This window comes from Scyliorhinus canicula, chromosome 28, assembly GCF_902713615.1.
Source record: "Scyliorhinus canicula chromosome 28, sScyCan1.1, whole genome shotgun sequence".
Classification (NCBI taxonomy): domain Eukaryota; kingdom Metazoa; phylum Chordata; class Chondrichthyes; order Carcharhiniformes; family Scyliorhinidae; genus Scyliorhinus; species Scyliorhinus canicula.
Genome location: NC_052173.1, coordinates 6,725,531 through 6,753,435, shown reverse-complemented (window position 1 = coordinate 6,753,435; position 27,905 = coordinate 6,725,531). Strand labels below are relative to the sequence as shown.

General features: G+C 49.6%; 1 protein-coding gene across 4 annotated transcripts in view; it reads right to left on the bottom strand.

The window, feature by feature from the left end:
* The window catches only part of znf740b (zinc finger protein 740b), a 146,015-nt gene that overhangs the window by 34,879 nt on the left and 83,231 nt on the right, over positions 1 to 27,905 (bottom strand). For 3 of the 4 annotated variants that reach the window (XM_038786599.1, XM_038786600.1, XM_038786601.1), the window contains 2 exons: positions 6,051 to 6,134; positions 1,608 to 1,726 (listed from right to left, as the gene is read on the bottom strand). In XM_038786599.1, coding sequence (XP_038642527.1) covers positions 1,608 to 1,726; positions 6,051 to 6,134 — 203 coding nt within the window. The remainder of the gene's footprint in view (positions 1 to 1,607; positions 1,727 to 6,050; positions 6,135 to 27,905) is intronic. The other variant, XM_038786602.1, reaches the window with a different exon arrangement.

Here is a 27,905-nt window from a genome sequence, read left to right as displayed (position 1 = left end):
GGGGAGGGGGGGTGGAACAACGCCCTAACCTTTGCCTCCCGAATTGCCCGCCGAAGAATCCTGCTCGGCTGGCGATTGGCAGCACCATCCAACGCTGCAGTCTGGCCGTCCAACCTGTCAGAATTCCTCCAGTAGGAGACGATAAAATTTTCCTGCCGAGGATCTGAAGAGGGCTTCCACAGGATGTGGAGGCCGTTCATCAACTTGTTCCAAGACCTGTTCCTAGCCAGCAACCAATAGAACAAGAGCGGGGAGGAGGGGAGCACAGACAAACCAAGGAACATAAAGGAAAAGGAAGGGGGGGGGGGGGATGGAGGAGAAAAGCTCACAAAAAAAAGAGACCGCGGGGCACAAGGGGCAGAGCTGCAGGGGACGGGCCTGAGGGGAAGTGGAAAACCAGAGTGAACAAAAAAACATTAAATAAAATAAACACGCTGAGTAATAGACATTTGGGCTACTCAGGGAGAGGTGGGTCAGCCAAATGGGGACCACGGCCACAGAGGGAGGGGAGACAAGAATGTGTAAATCTGTACAGTGATCGTGATTTCGGTTTTCCTTTTTGCTCTTTGGTTTATCTCTTTTGTAATCGTAATTTCTCCTTGATTGTTTTCATTTGTATTACACGCGGTTTTGCAATCTGTAACTTAACCTACGAACTGAAACGTGTAACATAAAACGTGAAAACCAATAAAAACATTTCAAAAATAAACACGAGAAATGCCCATTGTGATCTGATTGACGTGGGGAGAGAAACTCAAATAGACACCCGCTGAGGGGGTGGCAATTTTAAGCCCGTTCACAGTATCTCACAGAGAAAGGATAGATGTGTTTGAGACGCAGGAAGCTACTGCTGTGGAAAAGCATGGAGAACGTTTTGTTAACGACTAAACAGGATGCTTTTAAGGGTTCAGTTTCTGTTCAAAAGGGAAAAGACGAAATTGGGCTCTTGAACATATAAGGAACAGGGAGTCATCGAGGTGAGCCTTGCTGGTAATATCTTATTTGGGAAAACTTGGTGGAGGGGAACAATTTTGAAGATAATGGATATTTCGACCTGGTGTGGCAGGGAGAAGTGAGCCACTGCTGGAGAGTTGAGTGTGACTTTGGGACAGTTCCTTTCATATCACCTATCTACCAGAAAGGTGGTGCAAAGTAAAATTGTCGCACAAGACATACCTCAGTTGTGTTAGCTAATGCAAAAGAGCCTCGTCTTTAGTTTGATCTATGTTAATTTTAGTTTGTGTTACAGTAAAAGTCTTAAAAAGTGAAACTTTGTCCACCAGTTTATTTGTGGCCATTTGGGGAAATTCATCTCTTTTGAAATGTCATCAGTCTCTATGGGCAGCGTACCAATAAACACTGCCCCTGTAATAGAGTCCCTTGTAATGAGTATAAACACTACTCCTTGAATACAGTAACCTGTAGTAGTATTCACGTTGCTCCTGTAATACAGAAACTTGTACTAAGAATGAACATAGTTCCTGTAATACAAAAGCGTAGTCAGTATTAACACTGTTCTTGTGATGCAGTAGGTTGTCGTCTGTATTTGGGTCGCTCCTGTAACAGTTATTGTAGTCAGTATTAATGCTGCTCCTATAATACAGTACCTGTAGGCAGTATTCACACTGGTATGGTTTCTCCCCACTGTGTGTCCGTTTGTGTCGTTCCATATGGTACTTCTGAATAAACCTCATGTCACATTCATCACAGTGGAATGGCTTCTCACCTGTGAAATCAAAGAAAGAATCTTCTAATGCATGTTTTTTTTTGCAATGTACAAGAACTTTTGCTCGAATTTCTGCTCCCAGTGTTTTAATCCAAGTAAGTGGCTGGGAACACAGCACAAATTTGAAGCAGATAAAATTGTAATGCTTCCCTGCCTAAATCTCTCTACCTTTCACTGGACATGCAAACTCTTGCTGGGGCCCAAGGGCGTGTGCGCCTTTCAATACTTTCCTGGAGCAGCAATTCAGTGAGCCTGGACTGTGAATGCTGGCAAACTATTCATTTACATGGGCCACTGCAGCACTCCTCACCCGAATCACACATTCGGATGCTTTCCAGCAGATTGCGGCACTGGTCGATTTATCCAATTGTTAACCTAGGGCCAATTGTAGCTCTCAAATGTTGTGCTGATTGAGATCAGCTAACTGAGCACAGACCAAGGATCAAACCTGGGACTTTCTTGGTCTGTATAGCCAACTCAGTTATACACTGATCTTACAGACCATGCCATTAAGAGCTCAAAATAGATATCAAAGAAACCATCGGAAATCCAGATTCAGGTATATTACATTTTCTCGATGAATGCTCTGGTATATCACAATGCCGAGCAGTCAACAAATCAGTGGCACAATGCGCATTTCATACATACCATGAGGCCACAGCAAGGGTCCCAGAATTTAACAGTGTTATAGTGAGGGTCCCGGATTATCAGCATCACATTGAAGGGCTGATACATCAGTAGGGTCAGAATGAATTCTCAGGAAGATGGTTGTCAAAATAAGTGCTCCAGTATCACAGTGACTGATTTGGTATGGTATAGTTTAAAAAAAAAGGGGGGGGGGGACTACATTACACTCAATGACCAGCTACAGTGAACTAACACAGTGAGCAAGCCAGTATATTAATGAAACGAGGCCCAATTGCATTTCTGTGTCTTAGAACCAAGTAAATTAGTAACACACATCACACCTAGGGGTTGATACGTTACAATGCCACAATAAGAATATCTGATCCTGTGTATCATGCTGGATGTACCTTAGTGACAGTGCATCACATATCCACAGTGAGGAATTAGCACACTACATTGTCACTGAAGCAGCCCAGTGTATTGATGTCAAAGTAAGAATCAGGGCATATTACAGTGGCCGTACTAAGAGGGTGATATATTAAGAGTGCCACTTTGATCGTACTTCTATATTACATCATTGGAATGAAGGTCCTGATACAGTAAAGTATAAGAGGAATAGAGTATAAAAGCAAGGAAGTTATACCAAACTTTTATAAAACACATTAGGCCCCAACTGGAGTGTTGTATCCAATTCTAGAGAACACACTTTATAAGCATGTCAAGGCCTTGGAGAGGGTACATTGCTGAGGAACCTAGTTATGTCGAGAAGCTGGGATTGTTCTCTTTAGAGCAGAGAACGTCAGGAAGATATTTGCTAAAGGGTTTAATAAGGAAAATAAGGAGAAACTGTTTCCAGTGGCAGAAAGGACAGCAACCAGAGGACAGATTTAAGGTGACTGGCAATAGAGCTAGAAGCAATATAACGATATATTGACTTGAATCCTCTGATGTTCAGAGCAGGAAAATCTGGATGTAAGTCTATATTGCGCCTCGGGACCATGAGGATGTCCTGATGCACGCACTTACATTCCCAGGAAATTTAAACTTCTGATGAGGCAATTGCCACTGCCTGGGACTGTAGACAAATATCTCCAACCCTAAGCTCAGTGTCAGAAACTAGGGGTAGATACATGGGGCTTACTTGGAAACTTACCCTGGAAACGTTACAGCCTAATCTCTGGTTTAATTCGGAGATTAACCAGCATGACTGAATTGAGCACCACAACCAATTGCCCTCTGCCCCATCACCCCCAACCCAACCGTATCCAAACACCACTCCCCCCACAACCTGACCCAACTACACCACGCTGTGTCACACTGCCATCATCATGGAGTGTTGTGAGATTCTGTTGTAATATTGAGGGATTCTTTGTTCCAGTCCAAAATGGAGCGTCACACAAAGGTCCTGTGCATTAGTGTCAATGAGTGGATATAGTATATTAGTGACAGTGGGTGATATATTGTATGCAACATTTCTATAGTACCTTTAATATCAAAAAATATCCCAAGGCATTTACAGTGACATAATCAGACAAAAATAGGCACCGAGACAATGGAGGACATATCAAGAAGGGTGACTAAAAACTCAGTCAGAGGCTGGATTTTAATTAGGGTCTTCGAGGGGGAGATGGGTGTAGCAGAGGCAGAGAGGCCTGGCTGAGCCTGAAATAATGGCCATGGTGGGAGATGCAATCCGTGCTGAGGGAATGGAGTTTGGGCTGAAGACAATGGTTTCAATATTCCCATTCCAAGAGTCGCGCCTAACGCACAGCCGCCGACTCGCGAGCTCCCACTGCAATTTAACACCCACTTGAGTGTTGATTAGCAGTGGACAGGACTTCATCGAATCATCGTAGAATCATAAAATTTACAGCACAGAAGGAGGCCATTCGGCCCATCGAGTCTGGACTGGCCCTTGGAAAGAGCGTCCCACTTAAGCCCACACCTCCACCCTATCCCCATAATCCAGTAACCCCACCTAACCTTTTTGGACACGAAAGGCAATTTATCATGGCCAATACACGTAAACTGCACATCTTTGGACTGTGGGAGGAAACCGGAGCACCCGGAGGAAACCCACGCAGACACGGGGACAGAGTGCAGACTCTCACAGACAGTGACCCAAGTCGGAAATCGAACCTGGGACCCTGGAGCTGTAAAGCAACTGTGCTAACCACTGTGTTATCGACCTGCCATTTGGGAGAAAGTTCCGCCCATGAGCGCTGTCAGCCAACCTGATTGGCTGACATCTCTTCAACCCGGCCAGGCACAGCGCTGCAGTGGCCAGAAGTGGTACTGCAGTGCTCTGCCTGGGACTAAGTCCCGGGATCTTTGAAAAGATAAGTCACAGGGATGGGAGGCAGGAAAGAGCTCAAACATCCCAGGGGGAAGGACACCCCAACTCGGAGAGGGCTTTCAGAGTGAGGGCCCCCCACCTCCCCCCTTCCTGCCCAAAATGGGGTAAAGTTTACGGTAGCACTGTGGCTTCACAGCGCCAGGGTCCCAGGTTCGATTCCCGGCTTGGATCACTGTCTGTGCGGAGTCTGCATGTTCTCCCAGTGTCTGCGTGGGTTTCCTCTGGGTGCTCTGGTTTCCTCCCACAGTCCAAAGACGTGCAGGTTAGGTGAATTGGACATTCTGAATTCTCCCTCAGTGTACCCGAACTGGGGGGAGCGTGAAATTCTACCTATTGAGTAGATCAATTACGAGGATAGCGGGAGAGGGAGAGAGAGAAAGAGGGAAAGAGTAGCATTCAAAATTGTACCTCATACAAAAAGGAAGGCGCAAGGGCATCAGATAAGGTGGGGGAAAAGGGCAAAGTTGACAGATCCGAGTTCAATGTCACCGAGGATAAAATGATATGACAGAGGAGAGACAATAAATAACCAATGCTACTTTACACGACAGTGTATAGGGTTTGATGGGAGCGCCTTGGTATTACATTGCCAAATACTGTTCGATTCAATAGCCTTCATTTTGATATATCATGTTAGGAAATGGATAGAGGCACAGTTTGCGGTCAGGGTAGGAAACTAAAGAGACAGTATCCCTCTTTCATCGCTTACCTAGGCTGTATGGTATCTCTTCAGCAATCGCATTTGTAAGATACATGCTATTTTCAGCAGTAATGAACTTTGACAGAATAAATAGAGATATACATGGTGTCTATGACAATATAATGTGAATTTATCAAAACCTATGATGATTACAGGAACAGTCTGCACCAAGATCAAAATGCAAGATGTATTCAATTTTTTTTTGATATATTCAATGAATAGTGTCAGATTTTTAGTCCTTTACAATTCCCCAAATCCATTCCATAATACACCTGCTCAGAGAATACACTTTGCGGATCTTGAGAGAGAGAAAAGTGGCGCATGTTTGACAGGTGAATGCGCCTTCATTACTCAAAGGGTTTCAAATAACCTGGGTATTTTTCAAGAACTGAGATCTGAAGAGAGAACAACTGAGAACTTGTTTAAAATCTCGCCCTGCTGTAGGTTGGCCAACCAAGATACGCTGCTTCTTGTATTCGCGAACAAGGAGCAGATGACAAATACTGCGTACAGTTTTGAATGCTAGAATATATGTGCTTTCATCTTTTTTAGGTCAACAAAAGGGATAATGTCTCTTTAAGGAGTTTCACAGACTATGTTTATCTCGTGTCACCAGCACAAACTCCTGGTATTTCACTTACCCGTGTGTATCTTCTCATGTCTCTGCAGTAGATACTTCTGGATAAATCGCATGCTACATTGGCTGCACTGATATGGCTTTTCACCTAAAAGCAAAACAAAATCCAAATTTCTCCTCAGCTCACTCAGGATGTAAATGACTAAAATTATTCTTCTCGACCTAGCATTCTAAGGTACTTGGCTAAGCACTATGAATGTTGGATTTGTTTCAAAGGTGTCCTGCAAGCGACCCGAGATACTTTCTTACCATGAAGCTCCTGAGCTGAACGTAGCTCAACTGTCTTCATTAAACAAAATAAGGCAAATAGAGACAGTATCCCTTTTTGTTGCTCTGATAAAGCTTGTTTTTATAACCATTACTAGAAATAATTCACACACATCCTCTCCCCAGCTTTAAAAAGGTGTTGACGGAAAGTCTTATTCAAGTCATTCTAAACTACGCAAGCAATGGGTGACACCAAATCTCACTTGTGTGGGCAGAGTTAAAACAAATCTTCAGAAGCTACTGATGGCTCAGTGCTTGATGTGCTACCGAGTGTGGAATTGAGCCACGCAACCAAAGACGGTAGGAAAGCTAGTCCCTAGTTTGTGTTAAATTCAGCTGATCTCGCCCGCAACAGCATCAGCAGTGCCAAGAATTGTTTCAGCACCATTCCATTATGAAAAAGAGAGAGAAATAATCGGAATAATCAGCCAGGGTTCCCATTTCTAATCGCAACCCAGTGAAACGTGGAGACATTTAGGTGATGGCAGGATGAAGCTCAGCGGTGATACCTTCCAGGGTTGAATAGCCAATCAATACGCACTGTTGAGACACACAGGGGTAGAGGGACCGTTTGGACAAGGTACCAAAGAGCAGAATCTGGCTTTACCAGTTCAGTCCAGATGACATTCTGCATAACCAAAGGTTAAAGCGCTTTGCTCTTACAGTTGTAGCCTTCGAGGCTCTTGGCTGACAAATAAAAACATGCATAATTTGTCAGCTCTCCCACACCTCTCCAATATGCGCTCGTTTGTACCAGGTCACAGGGCTCATTTCACTTAAGAACAGAGACAAAACGCTCACTTGTGTTCGAAGAAAGAAAGTGCATTAAGAACTGGCAAGATTGAGAGAATTGTAGCAGAGGTTGCATTCACTGGCCATGTGATTGCTTGCCCACTTCCAACCCTCCTACTCGCTGCATCCCTCTTCCAACCCTCCACCTTGCGGTTTTCCTCTCCCGATCCTTCCATGCTGAAGGGGGAAGCGGCGAATGGCAGGGGGAAGCGGCGAATGGCAGGGGGAAGCGGCGAATGGCAGGGGGAAGCGGCGAATGGCAGGGGGAAGCGGCGAATGGCAGGGGGAAGCGGCGAATGGCAGGGGGAAGCGGCGAATGGCAGGGGGAAGCGGCGAATGGGAGGGGGAAGCGGCGAATGGCAGGGGGAAGCGGCGAATGGCAGGGGGAAGCGGCGAATGGCAGGGGGAAGCGGCGAATGGCAGGGGGAAGCGGCGAATGGCAGGGGGAAGCGGCGAATGGCAGGGGGAAGCGGCGAATGGCAGGGGGAAGCGGCGAATGGCAGGGGGAAGCGGCGAATGGCAGGGGGAAGCGGCGAATGGCAGGGGGAAGCGGCGAATGGGAGGGGGAAGCGGCGAATGGGAGGGGGGAAGCGGCGAATGGGAGGGGGAAGCGGCGAATGGCAGGGGGAAGCGGCGAATGGCAGGGGGAAGCGGCGAATGGCAGGGGGAAGCGGCGAATGGCAGGGGGAAGCGGCGAATGGGAGGGGGAAGCGGCGAATGGGAGGGGGAAGCGGCGAATGGGAGGGGGAAGCGGCGAATGGGAGGGGGAAGCGGCGAATGGGAGGGGGAAGCGGCGAATGGGAGGGGGAAGCGGCGAATGGCAGGGGGAAGCGGCGAATGGCAGGGGGAAGCGGCGAATGGGAGGGGGAAGCGGCGAATGGGAGGGGGAAGCGGCGAATGGGAGGGGGAAGCGGCGAATGGCAGGGGGAAGCGGCGAATGGGAGGGGGAAGCGGCGAATGGGAGGGGGAAGCGGCGAATGGGAGGGGGAAGCGGCGAATGGGAGGGGGAAGTGGTGCGTGCGCAGTCACTGTGCTAAAACAAAAAAGTGGGTAGCACTATTCAGTGAACTTTCCCGATTGATAATAGTGCTAAAACAAAACAAGCCATGAGAACACACTTTAAATGGGGATACCTATATATTATCAGATAATTACAACAGGGCAGCACGGTAGCATTGTGGATAGCATAATTGCTTCACAGCTCCAGGGACCCGGGTTCGATTCCCGGCTTGGGTCACTGTCTGTGCGGAGTCTGCACGTTCTCCCCGTGTGTGCGTGGGTTTCCTCCGGGTGCTCCGGTTTCCTCCCACAGTCCAAAGATGTGCAGGTTAGGTGGATTGGCCATGATAAATTGCCCTTAGTGTTAGGTGGGGTTACTGGGTTATGGGAATATGATGGAGGTGCTGACCTTGGGTAGGGTGCAGACTCGATGGGCCGAATGACTTCTTTCTGCACTGTAAATTCTATGTAATGCTCAATCAATTCATTAGATCTAGAGGATAAAGTTATAATTAAATAACGTGGGATAGTAGCACTAAAATGTTCTGAATTTTTCTGTCAAAGCTAAAAATTTTAGACAATAAGAGTTAAGTAAAAAAATTTAATATTGCTGAAAATATACATATACTGTCGAAGCTTTTCATCTTGCACTCATCAGGTCAATTCGTAAGACGATCAAATGTAAAGGGAACAACAATTTATATTGCATGCAAAGAGAGTACTGACTGGCTGGCAAGTGGGCTCTGATTGGTTGAGATGCTCCCATGGAGACTGCACCAGTTAACCGGTGACTGACACTTGTCAATTAGCATTCGCTCTCATGGAATATAAATTGTTGTTCTCTTTAACCTGGTATTCTTGTGAATCGCCCTGATGAGTACAAGACAAAAAGCTTCGACAATATGTCTTTTTTTATAGCACTATTCAAGTTGTGTACTACCAAGTGACTATTTGTAAAATATTTTAGTTAACCCCCCTGTAAAATAGCAAAATCAGATGAGCAGCTGATTGGTGAGTACCTGGTGAATGGTATTTATTTACTAACTTTTATCTTGTATTAAGGTAGGCTACCTGCTCTTTGTCATGAAATAAATGGTTTAAAATTAAAAATAAGATTTTAAGAAGATGACAAAATGATTTTAAATTAAATAAGCTGAGATATTCATCATATGGACATGTGGACTGAATAGCCAACAGATTTCATTCAACAATTCATTTAATTACCGTCTTTCATACAATTATTTTCAAAACTGGTATTTGACAAAATATTATAATTTTCACAATTAATTGGATTTACTTGGCTTGAGTGTAGTAGAATTAGATTTTTAAGTTTTACCACATGATTTCTACTCATCATTCTCCACATCCTGAATATCACTCAAAATACTCAATCAAAATTTACAACTACACCTATATTCCTCAATGTTTGCTAGTACTCTTGAATATTTTAAACAGGTGTCAAAGGCATAATCTGTATCACTCTTTCCATTTTCACTGTCACTCTCTGCCTTTTTTTACTGCAATTGTATAGGATATCGGTGAGGCCACACCTGAAGTATTGCGTGCAGTTTTAGTGTCCTTATCTGAGGAAGGATGTTCTTGCAATGGAGGGAGTACAGCAAAGGTTTACCAGGCTGATTCCTGGGATTGTGGGACTGTCATATGAGGAGAGACTAAATCGGTTAGGATTAGATTCATTTGAGTTTAGAAGAGCGAGAGGGGATCTCGTAGAAACTTATAAAATTCTAACAGGATTAGACAGGGTAGATTCAGAAAGAACGCTCCCGTTGGTGGGGGAGTCCAGAACTAGGGGTCATAGTTTGAGGATAAGGGGTAAACCCTTTAGGACTGAGATGAGGAGAAATTTCTTTACCCAGAGAGTGGTGAATCGGTGGAATTCACTCCCAGAGAGAGTAGTTGAGGACAAAACATTGTGCAATGTCAAGACGAAATTAGATACAGCTCTTGGGGCTAAAGGGATCAAGGGGGAAGGTGGGATCAGGGTATTGAACTTGATGGATAGCCATGATCCTAATGAATGGCGGAGCAGGCTCGAAGGGCCGAATGGCCCCCTCCTATTTTCCACGTTTCAGTGTTTGTTGAAATATTAAATATTTCATGATCGACTACATTTGAAGTTCTTTCTTCGAGCCAAAATAAAGAGATTTCTTGGTGACTCAGATGCAAAATTTTCTGATGCTGTTCAAGAAGTGTTTTGATTTTGTTGTTGTTCCCCATCAGAAGAACATTCCAGTCAGCTGGCTCACTTAGGGGCAATATCTACATTTTGTATGGCTACATACTTCCCACTATTTTGCATCACGATATTCATACATCTCTACTTTACTGCCAATGGGAAACATGGTGATAATGTCACCGGGCTAGTAATCCAGAGGCCCCAGGCTAAAACTCTGGGGACATGGGTTCAAATCCCACCACGGCAGCTGGCAGAATTTAAATTAAATTAATAAATCTGGAATATGAAGCTAATGTCAGTAAAGATGAGCATGACTGGATTTTTCTTTATTTGTCCATGTGGGATGTGGGCATCGCTGGCTGGGTCAGCACTTATTGACCATCAGGGCACTCAAGAGTCAACCACATTGCCGTGTATCTGGAGTCACATGTAGGCCAGACCAGATAAAGACGGTAGATTTCCTTCACTAAAGGACATTAGTGAGCCAGATGGGTTTTTTAACGACAATTGACAATGGTTTCATAGTCATTATCAGACGTTTACTTCCAGTTGTTTTTTATATCGAATTCATATTTCACCATTTGCCATGGCGGGATTCAAACCTGGTCCCCAGAGAATTACCCTGAGTCTCTGGATTGCTAGTCCAATGACAATACCACCATGCCACTGTCTCCCCCTATTGGCTGTTGTTAAAAACCCCTCTGGTTCACTAATGTCCTTTAGGGAAGGAAATCTGCCGCCCTTACATTTAGGTCTGGCCTAAATGTGACTCCAGACCCACAACAATGTGATTGACTCTTAAATGCCCTCACTGAAATGGCCGAGCGAGACACTCAGTTGAAGGGGCAATTAGGATGGGCAACCAATGCTGGCCTAGCCAGTGATACTCACATCCCATAAAAGAACAGATTCTGGGTCTGACTCAATTATGAGGATCATGGATAAAAGCCTCCTTACAGATCTCTCAATCTCTTACTTGCAGAAGCAATTCTTCTTGCATTGTCACTCTCAATTAACCTCGTGCTTTCTTGCTCTAGCCTATCCATTTTTACTTTCTCTCGTTGCTGCCTGTTGCTTTCCATTGCCTTTTTGCTCCAATCTCTTCATCGTCCCTGGCTTTGCGTGCCTTCTGCCACTTTCCCTTGCCAACCAATAACATCTCAGAACGGAACTTACACAAAACAAATAAAATATGAAAAAAAGATAAATGAAATATGAAAGTAAGTCAGGAATTTAAGACGTGAATTTGCCACACTCTTTCTTGGAATGCATGGTTATGCTTGATTAAAGCATGTCCGAGTAATGATGTCAGTGGACACACAAATAGGTCGGCAACGGAATAGCCTACAAGGAAACCACAGCCTCCCCCCCAACCCTCTCCCTTCCCGGGGTTAGATGTCAACGCTCCTATGATATGCTGGGCCAGTGGCGCAATGGATAACGGGTCTGACTACGAATCAGGAGAAGACTGGTTCGACTCCTGGTTGGCTGAGTTCAAACTTTATGGGTGACATGGTAGCACAGTGGTCAGCACTGTTGCTTCACAGCACCAGGGACCCGGGTTCGATTCCCGACTTGGGTCACTGTCTGTGCGGAGTCTGCACGTTCTCCCAGTGTTTGCGTGGGTTTCCTCCGGGTGCTCCGGTTTCCTCCCACAAGTCCCAAAAGACGTGCTGTTAAGTGAATTGGACATTCTGAATTCTCCCTCCGTGTACCTGAACAGGTGCCGGAGTGTGGCAACTAGGGGATTTTCACAGTAACTTCATTGCAGTGTTAATGTAAGCCTATTGGTGACATTAAAGATTATTTTCTGGTCTGAGCTACCCTTCCAGCAAGTTTGGTTGCGATTGGCCAAAGAACCGAAAGAGAAGTTTGTCAACAAACACACACACATATTTCAGTTTATTACATAATATATACATGGGCAGCAGAGAGGCATGGAGTATACATCCTGGTCCACGTCTTCTGGAGGAACAGTGGTCAACTGCAGGAACTTGAGCTCGGGAGTTCAGAAGTTGATTGCAAGACCGAGGAGAAGTAGGCCATTCGGGCCATCGATTCTGCTCCGTTATTCAATGAGATCATGACTGATCTGATATGATAATCCTCAACTTCATTTTCTTGCCTTATCTCGACGATCCTTGATTCCCTCACTGATTAAAACTCTGTCTATCTCAGCCTTGAACATACTTAACGACCCAGCCTCTACAGCTTTTTACGGTAAAGAATTCCACAGATTCACAACTCTGAGAGAAGAAATTCCTCCGCATCTGTCTGAAATGGGCGACCCCTCACTCTGAGATCCTGCCCTCTGGTCCTAGACTCTCCCACAAGGGGAAAACAAGTTGAGAAGCAACTGGTGGCACTGGGGTGCATCGGTGAGAAGAGCTTCATGAATGGCATGTTTGTGGACGTAATCACCCCACAGCTAGGCAGGAAAAGAGGAATGGGAACCAGGCAGTCAAGAAAGTGGGTAGCCTGCTGAGTGATTTTCCAACCAGTATTTAGTTCTGAATACTGGCGAGAGTGATGGTTCCTCTGGTGATTGCAGTCAGAACCAAGTCCAGGGCACCATGACCATTCACTGTACGGGTCGGGTACGTTTTGGCGCCGACCTTTTGGCGCTCATCTGTTTTGGCGCTGGCCTTTTTGGCGCCGCCAACAGGAATCCAACAGTCCGGGAGCTGGTTTGTTTACTGAGTTCATTTCTCTCAGTTTGTTGCTGACTTTCTTATCCCGTGAGTAGTTTTTATTGTCCAAGTCTCTCACCATCCGGCAAGTTCCCGCAAACTCATACACTGCGCTGTTACAGACGTCATGATCTGTCTGATATTGTTTCCTTACGAATTTGCTATTATCTTTAGCCCTCGGGTTCTTATGTGTAAGGCACCAGTAAAATACGTATAGCGGTAATGTACATACGTTAATATGCAGAATACGGATCAAATAGTAAATCAGCAGATAAGACTAGATTCGGGAAAAATAACAAAATGCCCAAACTAAAGGTTAACAGTTAACGGTTTGTAGAATTTAGGAAGGATAGAAAATAAGGAACATATGGAGGGGTGACTCTGTTACTTAATGGTGAGAGACTTGCTTAGGCACAGAACCTTTAGTTTGGGCATTTTACAAACATCATCTTGTAGACTAGATATGACTCTAGCCTCCTCCCCTCGATTCCCATTGACTTCAATTTTGCAAGGACTCCTTGGTGTTTCACTCAGTAAATGTCTGTCTTGTGGTCAAGGGCAGTAACTCGCAACTCAGCTTTAAAATTGAATTATTTTGCCCATATTTAGACCAAGACTGGAATGACATCAGGAGCTGGGTGGCACTGGCAGAACCCAGAATGAACCATGGCAAGCAGACTTCATGGACAGTGCTCTCAAATGGCAATCTTCCACCTTGATCAAGAGTAGAGTAATGGAACGGTAATTTCACCAGATTGTAATTGTCCTGCTTTTTATGGACAGGACATAACTGGGAAATGTTTCACTTTGTCAGGTGATAGAAATCTACTTTTGAGTTAGCGAAAGAGAATAGATAAAAGGCTTGTATCAAAGGTCATTGAAGAGCAATTAACTAAATCAATATATATTAACCACAACAGTAAGAAATGCCGAGTGCTTGCGAATTGATCTGATAAGCACATGTTTGCAAGTTTAGAGTCTGCGAAGGTCATGCTGCAAAAAGACCCTTTGTCTAACAAAGAACTTGGACAAAATCCTAGTTTTGTTTCGATGGTACCAATCAGTCAGCACAGTGCTAAAATTGGTGGGAAAGGTTTTCTTAGAGTGGAAAAATACAGCCACCTTTATCTCTTATATTTGACAGACAGACATTTGCTCGAATTAAATGAATTATAAATTATTTCAACCCAATCACAGCCGTGAAGGGGACCTAAGGTTTAAAAGAGTTCAGTTGTCGGGATGAGTCCTCACTTCTTTTTCTAGTCTTACCTAATTTCTGAAACTTACTGCTAGCTTTGCAAACTGCCATTTTCTTTTGTTTCGCTTTTGTATTGTACATTTTGATTCGGAGCCGAATTACCACAAACTACAATTGTATTTTAAATTCAATTCAACTTATCTGTATTTGCTAAGGACAAACAATCGATACATCTGACTAGCTTACTGCAGGGCTAGTCGGACCGTCCTAAATTCTGTACCTGCGTGAAAATTGAAGCTTACCAGTAAACACTACTAGTTGATAAAATAAAAGTTGCAAATTGCGTTTCACCCAATAAGCCCAGTCTTGAATTTCTGTTATTTGGTATATGGTACGTCGTTACAGGTATACAAATAGACACAGCGATCCTACATCAGGTCTGTGCCTGTGTAGTAGTTGATTTGGAAAAGCTTGGTTCAGGGCACAACTAGTTCTGAAGCATAAGTTGAGTACTGCAGTCAGGATGCTGTCCAGGCTTTTGCTTTGTCCAGTACGTTTGTTAGCCATTTCTTCATATCAAATGGGAGCAAATTAAATTGGCTGATGACTGGAATCGGTGATGCAAAGGACTTCAGGAGAAGAGAGAAATGGATTGTCCACTCAGCACCTGCTGAAGATGGTGGTAAATATTTCAGCCGTGTTTCTTCCACTCACATACTGGGCTCCGTCATCGTTGAGGATGAGGATTTTTATGAAGCCTCCTATCCCCCATGCGCTGTTTCATTGCCCACCATCATTCACAACTGTATGTGGCAGGATGCAGAGCTTCGATCAGCTCCATTAGTTGTTGGCTCACTCAGTTCTGTCTGTAGCGTGCCCTTCTGCTGTTTAGCATGCATGTGGTCCTGTGTTGTAACTTCAGCCGGTTGATGGCGCTCCGTTTAGGTACGCCTGGTGCTACTGCTGACATTCTGCCTCGGAATGATAGAATAGTGCTTGTTACTGGACTAGTAATCCAGGGGCTTGGGCGAATGATCCGAAGACACAAGTTCAAATCCCACCAAGGCATCTGAGGAATTTAAATTCAGTTAATTAAATAAATCTGGAATAAAAATTAGTGTCAGTAATAGTAACCATGCAACCAGATTATGGTTTAAAAAACCACCAGATTCACTTAAGGCCCTTGAGAAGGAAATATGTTGTCCTTTCTCTGTCTGGTCTATATGTGACTCCACACGATGAGCAATATGGCTGATGATGAAATGCGACTCAGTTGTTTAGAAAGCAGTTCACCGTGACCTTCTCAAAGGCAATTAGAGATGGGTAATAAATATTGGCCATCAGTGACATTCATGGCAGCACGGTAGCTTAGTGGTTAGCAGAGTTGCTTCAGAGGTCCAGGGTGCCAGGTTCGATTCCCGGCTTGGGTTACTGTCTGTGCGGAGTCTGCATGTTCTCCCCGTGTCTGTGTGGGTTTCCCCGGGTGCTCCGGTTTCCTCCCATAGTCCAAAGATGTGCAGGTTAGGTGGATTGGCCATGATCAATTGCGCTTAGTGTTCAAAAAGGCTGGGTGGGGTTACTGGGAGGGTGGAGGTGTGCGCTTGGGTAGGGTGCTCTTCCCAAGGGCTGTTGCGGACTTGATGGTCGAATGGCCTCCTTCAGCATTGTAAATTCTATGATTCGATCCCAGGAATGAAAGGGAAAAAAATGTTCTACAGTCCTTACTGAACCAGGGCTTTTCTGTGGAATATGTGGAGCCAGGAGGCCTTAGATTGCTGCGCAATACATTTCTGCTGCTGATTGTAAGAATCCTGGGAAATTCCTATTTGGGGTTCTCTTGCTAATTCCTGAGAACTAACTTAAATACTATGACTGACTGGATATTTCTTTAATTTCACTGATAAAATTTATCTTATACTGAAGTGTTTTATTCCTACTTGTGAGACACTGGCAAGTAGGAATAAATCCACTTGATGCGGAATTGTGATTTGGACTTTCATTGACCAAATCATAAAAAAAGAGCGTCAGCAGAAATCTAGCAGAGTATGCAAACAGGCAGCCTGCTCCAGGAGAAGTAAACACAAATACCTCAGCAGAATTCCAGAGACCCAGAAAAGGGGCAGGGAAAAACAATGGTGCCTTGAATTCGAGACAGGATACTTGGTTGCCAAGGCCACCGTGTTTACAAGCTCAGCATTGAAATGTTTACGCGCTGATAGGCATCTGACCATGGAATCCAAGATCCTGAGAGCTTGACCTGGCTTGGACAGTCACAGATGGTTCCATGACCTCTTTTGTAATTGAACCAGTCAAAGGAAGCGAGGTAATGATTGGAGTTGGGGACCAAGTGCAATGTATCCAAGTTTGCAGACGACACGAAGATGAGTGGGAAAGCAAAAAGTGCAGAGGATTCTGGAAGTCTGCAGAAGGATTTGGATAGGTTAAGTGAATGGGCTAGGGTCTGGCAGATGGAATACAATGTTGACAAATGTGAGGTTATCCATTTTGGTAGGAATAACAGCAAAAGGGTTTATTTAAATGATAAAATATTAAAACATGCAGCTGTGCAGAGACCTGGGTGTGCTCGTGCATGAGTCGCAAAAAGTTGGTTCACAGGTGATTAAGAAGGCAAATGGAATTTTGTCCTTCATTGCTAGAGGGATGGAGTTTAAGACTAGGGAGGTTATGCTGCAATTGTATAAGGTGTTAGTGAGGCCACACCTGGAGTAGTGTGTTCAGTTTTGGTCTCCTTACTTGAGAAAGGACGTACTGGCACTGGAGGGTGTGCAGAGGAGATTCACGAGGTTAATCCCAGAGTTGAAGGGGTTGGATTATGAGGAGAGGTTGAGTAGACTGGGACTGTACTCATTGGAACTTAGAAGGATGAGGGGGGATCTTATAGAAACATTTAAAATTATGAAGGGAATAGATAGGATAGATTCGGGCAGGTTGTTTCCACTGGCGGGTGAAAGCAGAACTAGGGGACATAGCCTCAAAATAAGGGGAAGTAGATTTAGTACTGAGTTTAGGAAGAATTTCTTCACCAAAAGGGTTGTGAATCTATGGAATTCCCTGCCCAGTGAAGCAGTTGAGGCTCCTTCATTAAATGTTTTTAAGATAAAGAGAGATAGTTTTTTGAAGAATAAAGGGATTAAGGGTTATGGTGTTCAGGCCGGAAAGTGGGGCTGAGTCCACAAAAGATCAGCCACGATCTCACTGAATGGCGAACTCCTGCTCCAAGTTCTTATGTTCTTATGAAACGCAGCCCATTTAGCTGGCTAGTGGGAACCACGCTGACTTTACCGCCAACCGCCGAAGCAGAAAATTCCGCCTGTCGTCCTTTGCAGATGCAACCAAGAGCTCAAAACGTTATGTTGCCTGCCAGAGTTAAATACATTATTTGGTGGCTGGAGGTAAACTTGAAGTGGGATGATCCAGTTGTTGCACTCCACCTAGGAATCAGCAGCAGAGGTAGAAACTTCCAAAATGCGTTACCTCACATTTGTCCGGATTAAACTCCATCGGCCATCTCTCCGCCCAAGTCTCCAAACGATCTAAATCCTGCTGAATCCTCTGACAGTCCTCATCGCTACCCGCAATTCCACCAACCTTTGTGTCGTCTGCAAACTTACTAATCAGACCAGTTACATTTTCCTCCAAATCATTTATATAAACTACGAACAGCAAAGGTCCCAGCACTGATCCCTGCGGAACACCACTAGTCACAGCCCTTCAATCAGAAAAGCACCCTTTGATTGCTACTCTCTGCCTTCTATGGCCTTGCCAGTTCTGTATCCACCTTGCCAGCTCACTCCTGATCCCGTGTGACTTCACCTATTGTACCAGTCTACCAGTAGGGACCTTGTCAAAGGCCTTACTGCCACTGCCCTACCTGTATCAGTCATCTTTGTGACCTCTTTGAAAAACTCTATCAAGTTAGTGAGACACGACCTCCCCTTCACAAAACCATGCTGCCTCTCACTAATACGTCCATTTGCTTCCAAATGAGAGTAGATCCTGTCTCGAAGAATTCTCTCTAGTAATTTCCCTACCACTGACGTAAGGCTCACCGGCCTGTAGTTCCCTGGATTATCCTTGCTACCCTTCTTAAACAAAGGAACAACATTGGCTATTCTCCAGTCCTCCGGGACAAAACCTGAAGATAGTGAGGATCCAACGATTTCTGTCAAGGCCTCAGCAATTTCCTCTCTAGCCTCCTTCAGTATTCTGGGGTAGATCCCATCAGGCCCTGGGGACTTATCTACCTTAATATTTTTCAAGACACCCAACACCTCGTCTTTTTCGATCTCAATGTGACCCAGGCTATCTACACACACTTCTCCAGACTCAACATCCACCAATTCCTTCTCTTTGGTGAATACTTGGTGACTCCTGAAATGTCTGCTGGACCGCCACGGCTGCGTGAGGTTAGAGGGGTGCGTCTAGCTTCATGATGCCGGCCTATTTAATTGGAAGATGCTGGTTTGCATCGGAAGGTCTGGCTAGCTAGCATGGCTTGACAGAATGGCTGCGCTAGCTCTCAGAAGGGCAATTGGCATGGCTATCTGATCACGAGTGTCATCAGTGTCCTCGGCTTCCTTGTGTAAATCTTAATCTGCTACAATGAAAACATGGAGGCTTCAAAGCTCCAATGCATCTGATGTTTGCGATTTATAAATGAAATTACTAAGTAATGCTGTATTGCGATTTACTGAGCCACCTCACAGAGACTCCGCCCTGGCGATCTTTTCCAAGGTTACTTTTCATTCCATTGGCTGACGAAATTGTGCTTCTTGTTTGTTATGAAACCAGCTGCCAACTCCCCTCTGTCACCATCCAAGTCCCTGCAAGAGTATCGTGAACATGTTTCTCTCTCTGACCAATCCCCGACCTCCCCTTTTAACCCTGAAGCCCATTGTAATTCCTGTATATAATCCTGTCCTTCCATCTGAGCTGTTTTCTATCGATGCACCGAGTTGAACTCCCCCCTCCACATCTAAAGGCCCGATGCATATTGACCTGCCAAGCATACCAGATCCCATTTACAGGCTGCAGATGCCTGCCCTCACTGTGGCTGTGCCATCTGTGGCCCAGAAAGAAACCAACAACACCCAGGATCCAAATGTGAGAGAGATTAGCCACGGTCTGCACACCATGCTGGACACAACGGACAGCGCAGATAGGCTTCTTCTCCCTGCACTGAGACCAGGATCTGTATGCCAATTAGACTCTTGTAGCATAGTGCGCACTGTCCCAGGACTGTCTCTGCTTTCTCACCCTGACTACACGGTGCGCACTGTCCCAGGACTGTCTCTGCTTTCTGACCCTGACTACACGGTGCGCACTGTCCCAGGACTGTCTCTGCTTTCTGACCCTGACTACACGGTGCGCACTGTCCCAGGACTGTCTCTGCTTTCTGACCCTGACTACACGGTGCACACTGTCCCAGGACTGTCTCTGCTTTCTGACCCTGACTACACGGTGCGCACTGTCCCAGGACTGTCTCTGCTTTCTGACCCTGACTACACGGTGCGCACTGTCCCAGGACTGTCTCTGCTTTCTGACCCTGACTACACGGTGCGCACTGTCCCAGGACTGTCTCTGCCCTGACCCTGACTACAGGGTGCGCACTGTCCCAGGACTGTCTCTGCCCTGACCCTGACTACAGGGTGCTCACTGTCCCAGGACTGTCTCTGCCCTGACCCTGACTACAGGGTGCTCACTGTCCCAGGACTGTCTCTGCCCTGACCCTGACTACAGGGTGCTCACTGTCCCAGGACTGTCTCTGCCCTGACCCTGACTACAGGGTGCTCACTGTCCCAGGACTGTCTCTGCCCTGACCCTGACTACAGGGTGCTCACTGTCCCAGGACTGTCTCTGCCCTGACCCTGACTACAGGGTGCTCACTGTCCCAGGACTGTCTCTGCCCTGACCCTGACTACAGGGTGCTCACTGTCCCAGGACTGTCTCTGCCCTGACCCTGACTACAGGGTGCTCACTGTCCCAGGACTGTCTCTGCCCTGACCCTGACTACAGGGTGCTCACTGTCCCAGGACTGTCTCTGCCCTGACCCTGACTACAGGGTGCTCACTGTCCCAGGACTGTCTCTGTCCTGACCCTGACTACAGGGTGCTCACTGTCCCAGGACTGTCTCTGCCCTGACCCTGACTACAGGGTGCTCACTGTCCCAGGACTGTCTCTGCCCTGACCCTGACTACAGGGTGCTCACTGTCCCAGGACTGTCTCTGCCCTGACCCTGACTACAGGGTGCTCACTGTCCCAGGACTGTCTCTGCCCTGACCCTGACTACAGGGTGCTCACTGTCCCAGGACTGTCTCTGCCCTGACCCTGACTACAGGGTGCTCACTGTCCCAGGACTGTCTCTGCCCTGACCCTGACTACAGGGTGCTCACTGTCCCAGGACTGTCTCTGCCCTGACCCTGACTACAGGGTGCTCACTGTCCCAGGACTGTCTCTGCCCTGACCCTGACTACAGGGTGCTCACTGTCCCAGGACTGTCTCTGCCTGACCCTGACTACAGGGTGCTCACTGTCCCAGGACTGTCTCTGTCCTGACCCTGACTACAGGGTGCTCACTGTCCCAGGACTGTCTCTGCTCCTGACCCTGACTACAGGGTGCTCACTGTCCCAGGACTGTCTCTGCCCTGACCCTGACTACAGGGTGCTCACTGTCCCAGGACTGTCTCTGCCCTGACCCTGACTACAGGGTGCTCACTGTCCCAGGACTGTCTCTGTCCTGACCCTGACTACAGGGTGCTCACTGTCCCAGGACTGTCTCTGCCCTGACCCTGACTACAGGGTGCTCACTGTCCCAGGACTGTCTCTGCCCTGACCCTGACTACAGGGTGCTCACTGTCCCAGGACTGTCTCTGCCCTGACCCTGACTACAGGGTGCTCACTGTCCCAGGACTGTCTCTGCCCTGACCCTGACTACAGGGTGCTCACTGTCCCAGGACTGTCTCTGCCCTGACCCTGACTACAGGGTGCTCACTGTCCCAGGACTGTCTCTGCCCTGACCCTGACTACAGGGTGCTCACTGTCCCAGGACTGTCTCTGCCCTGACCCTGACTACAGGGTGCTCACTGTCCCAGGACTGTCTCTGCCTGACCCTGACTACAGGGTGCTCACTGTCCCAGGACTGTCTCTGCCCTGACCCTGACTACAGGGTGCTCACTGTCCCAGGACTGTCTCTGCCCTGACCCTGACTACAGGGTGCTCACTGTCCCAGGACTGTCTCTGCCCTGACCCTGACTACAGGGTGCTCACTGTCCCAGGACTGTCTCTGCCCTGACCCTGACTACAGGGTGCTCACTGTCCCAGGACTGTCTCTGCCCTGACCCTGACTACAGGGTGCTCACTGTCCCAGGACTGTCTCTGCCCTGACCCTGACTACAGGGTGCTCACTGTCCCAGGACTGTCTCTGCCCTGACCCTGACTACAGGGTGCTCACTGTCCCAGGACTGTCTCTGCCCTGACCCTGACTACAGGGTGCTCACTGTCCCAGGACTGTCTCTGCCCTGACCCTGACTACAGGGTGCTCACTGTCCCAGGACTGTCTCTGCCCTGACCCTGACTACAGGGTGCTCACTGTCCCAGGACTGTCTCTGCCCTGACCCTGACTACAGGGTGCTCACTGTCCCAGGACTGTCTCTGCCCTGACCCTGACTACAGGGTGCTCACTGTCCCAGGACTGTCTCTGCCCTGACCCTGACTACAGGGTGCTCACTGTCCCAGGACTGTCTCTGCCCTGACCCTGACTACAGGGTGCTCACTGTCCCAGGACTGTCTCTGTCCTGACCCTGACTACAGGGTGCTCACTGTCCCAGGACTGTCTCTGCCCTGACCCTGACTACAGGGTGCTCACTGTCCCAGGACTGTCTCTGTCCTGACCCTGACTACAGGGTGCTCACTGTCCCAGGACTGTCTCTGCCCTGACCCTGACTACAGGGTGCTCACTGTCCCAGGACTGTCTCTGCCCTGACCCTGACTACAGGGTGCTCACTGTCCCAGGACTGTCTCTGCCCTGACCCTGACTACAGGGTGCTCACTGTCCCAGGACTGTCTCTGTCCTGACCCTGACTACAGGGTGCTCACTGTCCCAGGACTGTCTCTGTCCTGACCCTGACTACAGGGTGCTCACTGTCCCAGGACTGTCTCTGCCCTGACCCTGACTACAGGGTGCTCACTGTCCCAGGACTGTCTCTGCCCTGACCCTGACTACAGGGTGCTCACTGTCCCAGGACTGTCTCTGCCCTGACCCTGACTACAGGGTGCTCACTGTCCCAGGACTGTCTCTGCCTGACCCTGACTACAGGGTGCTCACTGTCCCAGGACTGTCTCTGCCCTGACCCTGACTACAGGGTGCTCACTGTCCCAGGACTGTCTCTGCCCTGACCCTGACTACAGGGTGCTCACTGTCCCAGGACTGTCTCTGTCCTGACCCTGACTACAGGGTGCTCACTGTCCCAGGACTGTCTCTGCCCTGACCCTGACTACAGGGTGCTCACTGTCCCAGGACTGTCTCTGCCCTGACCCTGACTACAGGGTGCTCACTGTCCCAGGACTGTCTCTGCCCTGACCCTGACTACAGGGTGCTCACTGTCCCAGGACTGTCTCTGCCTGACCCTGACTACAGGGTGCTCACTGTCCCAGGACTGTCTCTGCCCTGACCCTGACTACAGGGTGCTCACTGTCCCAGGACTGTCTCTGCCCTGACCCTGACTACAGGGTGCTCACTGTCCCAGGACTGTCTCTGTCCTGACCCTGACTACAGGGTGCTCACTGTCCCAGGACTGTCTCTGCCCTGACCCTGACTACAGGGTGCTCACTGTCCCAGGACTGTCTCTGCCCTGACCCTGACTACAGGGTGCTCACTGTCCCAGGACTGTCTCTGCCCTGACCCTGACTACAGGGTGCTCACTGTCCCAGGACTGTCTCTGCCCTGACCCTGACTACAGGGTGCTCACTGTCCCAGGACTGTCTCTGTCCTGACCCTGACTACAGGGTGCTCACTGTCCCAGGACTGTCTCTGCCCTGACCCTGACTACAGGGTGCTCACTGTCCCAGGACTGTCTCTGCCCTGACCCTGACTACAGGGTGCTCACTGTCCCAGGACTGTCTCTGTCCTGACCCTGACTACAGGGTGCTCACTGTCCCAGGACTGTCTCTGCTCCTGACCCTGACTACAGGGTGCTCACTGTCCCAGGACTGTCTCTGCCTGACCCTGACTACAGGGTGCTCACTGTCCCAGGACTGTCTCTGCCCTGACCCTGACTACAGGGTGCTCACTGTCCCAGGACTGTCTCTGCCCTGACCCTGACTACAGGGTGCTCACTGTCCCAGGACTGTCTCTGCCCTGACCCTGACTACAGGGTGCTCACTGTCCCAGGACTGTCTCTGCCCTGACCCTGACTACAGGGTGCTCACTGTCCCAGGACTGTCTCTGCTCCTGACCCTGACTACAGGGTGCTCACTGTCCCAGGACTGTCTCTGCCTGACCCTGACTACAGGGTGCTCACTGTCCCAGGACTGTCTCTGCCCTGACCCTGACTACAGGGTGCTCACTGTCCCAGGACTGTCTCTGCCTGACCCTGACTACAGGGTGCTCACTGTCCCAGGACTGTCTCTGTCCTGACCCTGACTACAGGGTGCTCACTGTCCCAGGACTGTCTCTGCCCTGACCCTGACTACAGGGTGCTCACTGTCCCAGGACTGTCTCTGCCCTGACCCTGACTACAGGGTGCTCACTGTCCCAGGACTGTCTCTGCCTGACCCTGACTACAGGGTGCTCACTGTCCCAGGACTGTCTCTGCCCTGACCCTGACTACAGGGTGCTCACTGTCCCAGGACTGTCTCTGCCCTGACCCTGACTACAGGGTGCTCACTGTCCCAGGACTGTCTCTGCCCTGACCCTGACTACAGGGTGCTCACTGTCCCAGGACTGTCTCTGCCTGACCCTGACTACAGGGTGCTCACTGTCCCAGGACTGTCTCTGCCCTGACCCTGACTACAGGGTGCTCACTGTCCCAGGACTGTCTCTGCCCTGACCCTGACTACAGGGTGCTCACTGTCCCAGGACTGTCTCTGTCCTGACCCTGACTACAGGGTGCTCACTGTCCCAGGACTGTCTCTGCCTGACCCTGACTACAGGGTGCTCACTGTCCCAGGACTGTCTCTGCCCTGACCCTGACTACAGGGTGCTCACTGTCCCAGGACTGTCTCTGCCCTGACCCTGACTACAGGGTGCTCACTGTCCCAGGACTGTCTCTGCCCTGACCCTGACTACAGGGTGCTCACTGTCCCAGGACTGTCTCTGCCCTGACCCTGACTACAGGGTGCTCACTGTCCCAGGACTGTCTCTGCCTGACCCTGACTACAGGGTGCTCACTGTCCCAGGACTGTCTCTGCCCTGACCCTGACTACAGGGTGCTCACTGTCCCAGGACTGTCTCTGCCCTGACCCTGACTACAGGGTGCTCACTGTCCCAGGACTGTCTCTGCCTGACCCTGACTACAGGGTGCTCACTGTCCCAGGACTGTCTCTGCCCTGACCCTGACTACAGGGTGCTCACTGTCCCAGGACTGTCTCTGCCCTGACCCTGACTACAGGGTGCTCACTGTCCCAGGACTGTCTCTGCCCTGACCCTGACTACAGGGTGCTCACTGTCCCAGGACTGTCTCTGTCCTGACCCTGACTACAGGGTGCTCACTGTCCCAGGACTGTCTCTGCCCTGACCCTGACTACAGGGTGCTCACTGTCCCAGGACTGTCTCTGCCCTGACCCTGACTACAGGGTGCTCACTGTCCCAGGACTGTCTCTGCCCTGACCCTGACTACAGGGTGCTCACTGTCCCAGGACTGTCTCTGCCCTGACCCTGACTACAGGGTGCTCACTGTCCCAGGACTGTCTCTGCCCTGACCCTGACTACAGGGTGCTCACTGTCCCAGGACTGTCTCTGCCCTGACCCTGACTACAGGGTGCTCACTGTCCCAGGACTGTCTCTGCCCTGACCCTGACTACAGGGTGCTCACTGTCCCAGGACTGTCTCTGCCCTGACCCTGACTACAGGGTGCTCACTGTCCCAGGACTGTCTCTGCTCTGACCCTGACTACAGGGTGCTCACTGTCCCAGGACTGTCTCTGCCTGACCCTGACTACAGGGTGCTCACTGTCCCAGGACTGTCTCTGCCTGACCCTGACTACAGGGTGCTCACTGTCCCAGGACTGTCTCTGCCCTGACCCTGACTACAGGGTGCTCACTGTCCCAGGACTGTCTCTGCCCTGACCCTGACTACAGGGTGCTCACTGTCCCAGGACTGTCTCTGCCCTGACCCTGACTACAGGGTGCTCACTGTCCCAGGACTGTCTCTGCCCTGACCCTGACTACAGGGTGCTCACTGTCCCAGGACTGTCTCTGCCCTGACGCTGACTACAGGGTGCTCACTGTCCCAGGACTGTCTCTGCCAACACCCTGACTACAGGGTGCTCACTGTCCCAGGACTGTCTCTGCCCTGACCCTGACTACAGGGTGCTCACTGTCCCAGGACTGTCTCTGCCCTGACCCTGACTACAGGGTGCTCACTGTCCCAGGACTGTCTCTGCCCTGACCCTGACTACAGGGTGCTCACTGTCCCAGGACTGTCTCTGCCCTGACCCTGACTACAGGGTGCTCACTGTCCCAGGACTGTCTCTGCCCTGACCCTGACTACAGGGTGCTCACTGTCCCAGGACTGTCTCTGCCTGACCCTGACTACAGGGTGCTCACTGTCCCAGGACTGTCTCTGCCCTGACCCTGACTACAGGGTGCTCACTGTCCCAGGACTGTCTCTGTCCCTGACCCTGACTACAGGGTGCTCACTGTCCCAGGACTGTCTCTGCCCTGACCCTGACTACAGGGTGCTCACTGTCCCAGGACTGTCTCTGCCCTGACCCTGACTACAGGGTGCTCACTGTCCCAGGACTGTCTCTGCCCTGACCCTGACTACAGGGTGCTCACTGTCCCAGGACTGTCTCTGCCCTGACCCTGACTACAGGGTGCTCACTGTCCCAGGACTGTCTCTGCCCTGACCCTGACTACAGGGTGCTCACTGTCCCAGGACTGTCTCTGCCCTGACCCTGACTACAGGGTGCTCACTGTCCCAGGACTGTCTCTGCCCTGACCCTGACTACAGGGTGCTCACTGTCCCAGGACTGTCTCTGCCCTGACCCTGACTACAGGGTGCTCACTGTCCCAGGACTGTCTCTGCCTGACCCTGACTACAGGGTGCTCACTGTCCCAGGACTGTCTCTGCCCTGACCCTGACTACAGGGTGCTCACTGTCCCAGGACTGTCTCTGCCCTGACCCTGACTACAGGGTGCTCACTGTCCCAGGACTGTCTCTGCCCTGACCCTGACTACAGGGTGCTCACTGTCCCAGGACTGTCTCTGCCCTGACCCTGACTACAGGGTGCTCACTGTCCCAGGACTGTCTCTGCTCTGACCCTGACTACAGGGTGCTCACTGGCCCAGGACTGTCTCTGCCCTGACCCTGACTACAGGGTGCTCACTGTCCCAGACTGTCTCTGCCCTGACCCTGACTACAGGGTGCTCACTGTCCCAGGACTGTCTCTGCCCTGACCCTGACTACAGGGTGCTCACTGTCCCAGGACTGTCTCTGCCCTGACCCTGACTACAGGGTGCTCACTGTCCCAGGACTGTCCTCTGCCCTGACCCTGACTACAGGGTGCTACTGTCCCAGGACTGTCTCTGCCAACACCCTGACTACATGGTGCTCACTGTTCCCAGGACTGTCTCTGCCCTGACCCTGACTACAGGGTGCTCACTGTCCCAGGACTGTCTCTGCCCTGACCCTGACTACAGGGTTGCTCACTGTCCCAGGACTGTCTCTGCCCTGACCCTGACTACAGGGTGCTCACTGTCCCAGGACTGTCTCTGCCCTGACCCTGACTACAGGGTGCTCACTGTCCCAGGACTGTCTCTGTCCTGACCCTGACTACAGGGTGCTCACTGTCCCAGGACTGTCTCTGCCTGACCCTGACTACAGGGTGCTCACTGTCCCAGGACTGTCTCTGCCCTGACCCTGACTACAGGGTGCTCACTGTCCCAGGACTGTCTCTGCTCTGACCCTGACTACAGGGTGCTCACTGTCCCAGGACTGTCTCTGCCCTGACCCTGACTAAAGGGTGCTCACTGTCCCAGGACTGTCTCTGTCCTGACCCTGACTACAGGGTGCTCACTGTCCCAGGACTGTCTCTGCCCTGACCCTGACTACAGGGTGCTCACTGTCCCAGGACTGTCTCTGCCCTGACCCTGACTACAGGGTGCTCACTCTTCCCAGGACTGTCTCTGCCCTGACCCTGACTACAGGGTGCTCACTGTCCCAGGACTGTCTCTGCCCTGACCCTGACTACAGGGTGCTCACTGTCCCAGGACTGTCTCTGTCCCTGACCCTGACTACAGGGTGCTCACTGTCCCAGGACTGTCTCTGCCCTGACCCTGACTACAGGGTGCTCACTGTCCCAGGACTGTCTCTGCCCTGACCCTGACTACAGGGTGCTCACTGTCCCAGGACTGTCTCTGCCCTGACCCTGACTACAGGGTGCTCACTGTCCCAGGACTGTCTCTGCCCTGACCCTGACTACAGGGTGCTCACTGTCCCAGGACTGTCTCTGCCCTGACCCTGACTACAGGGTGCTCA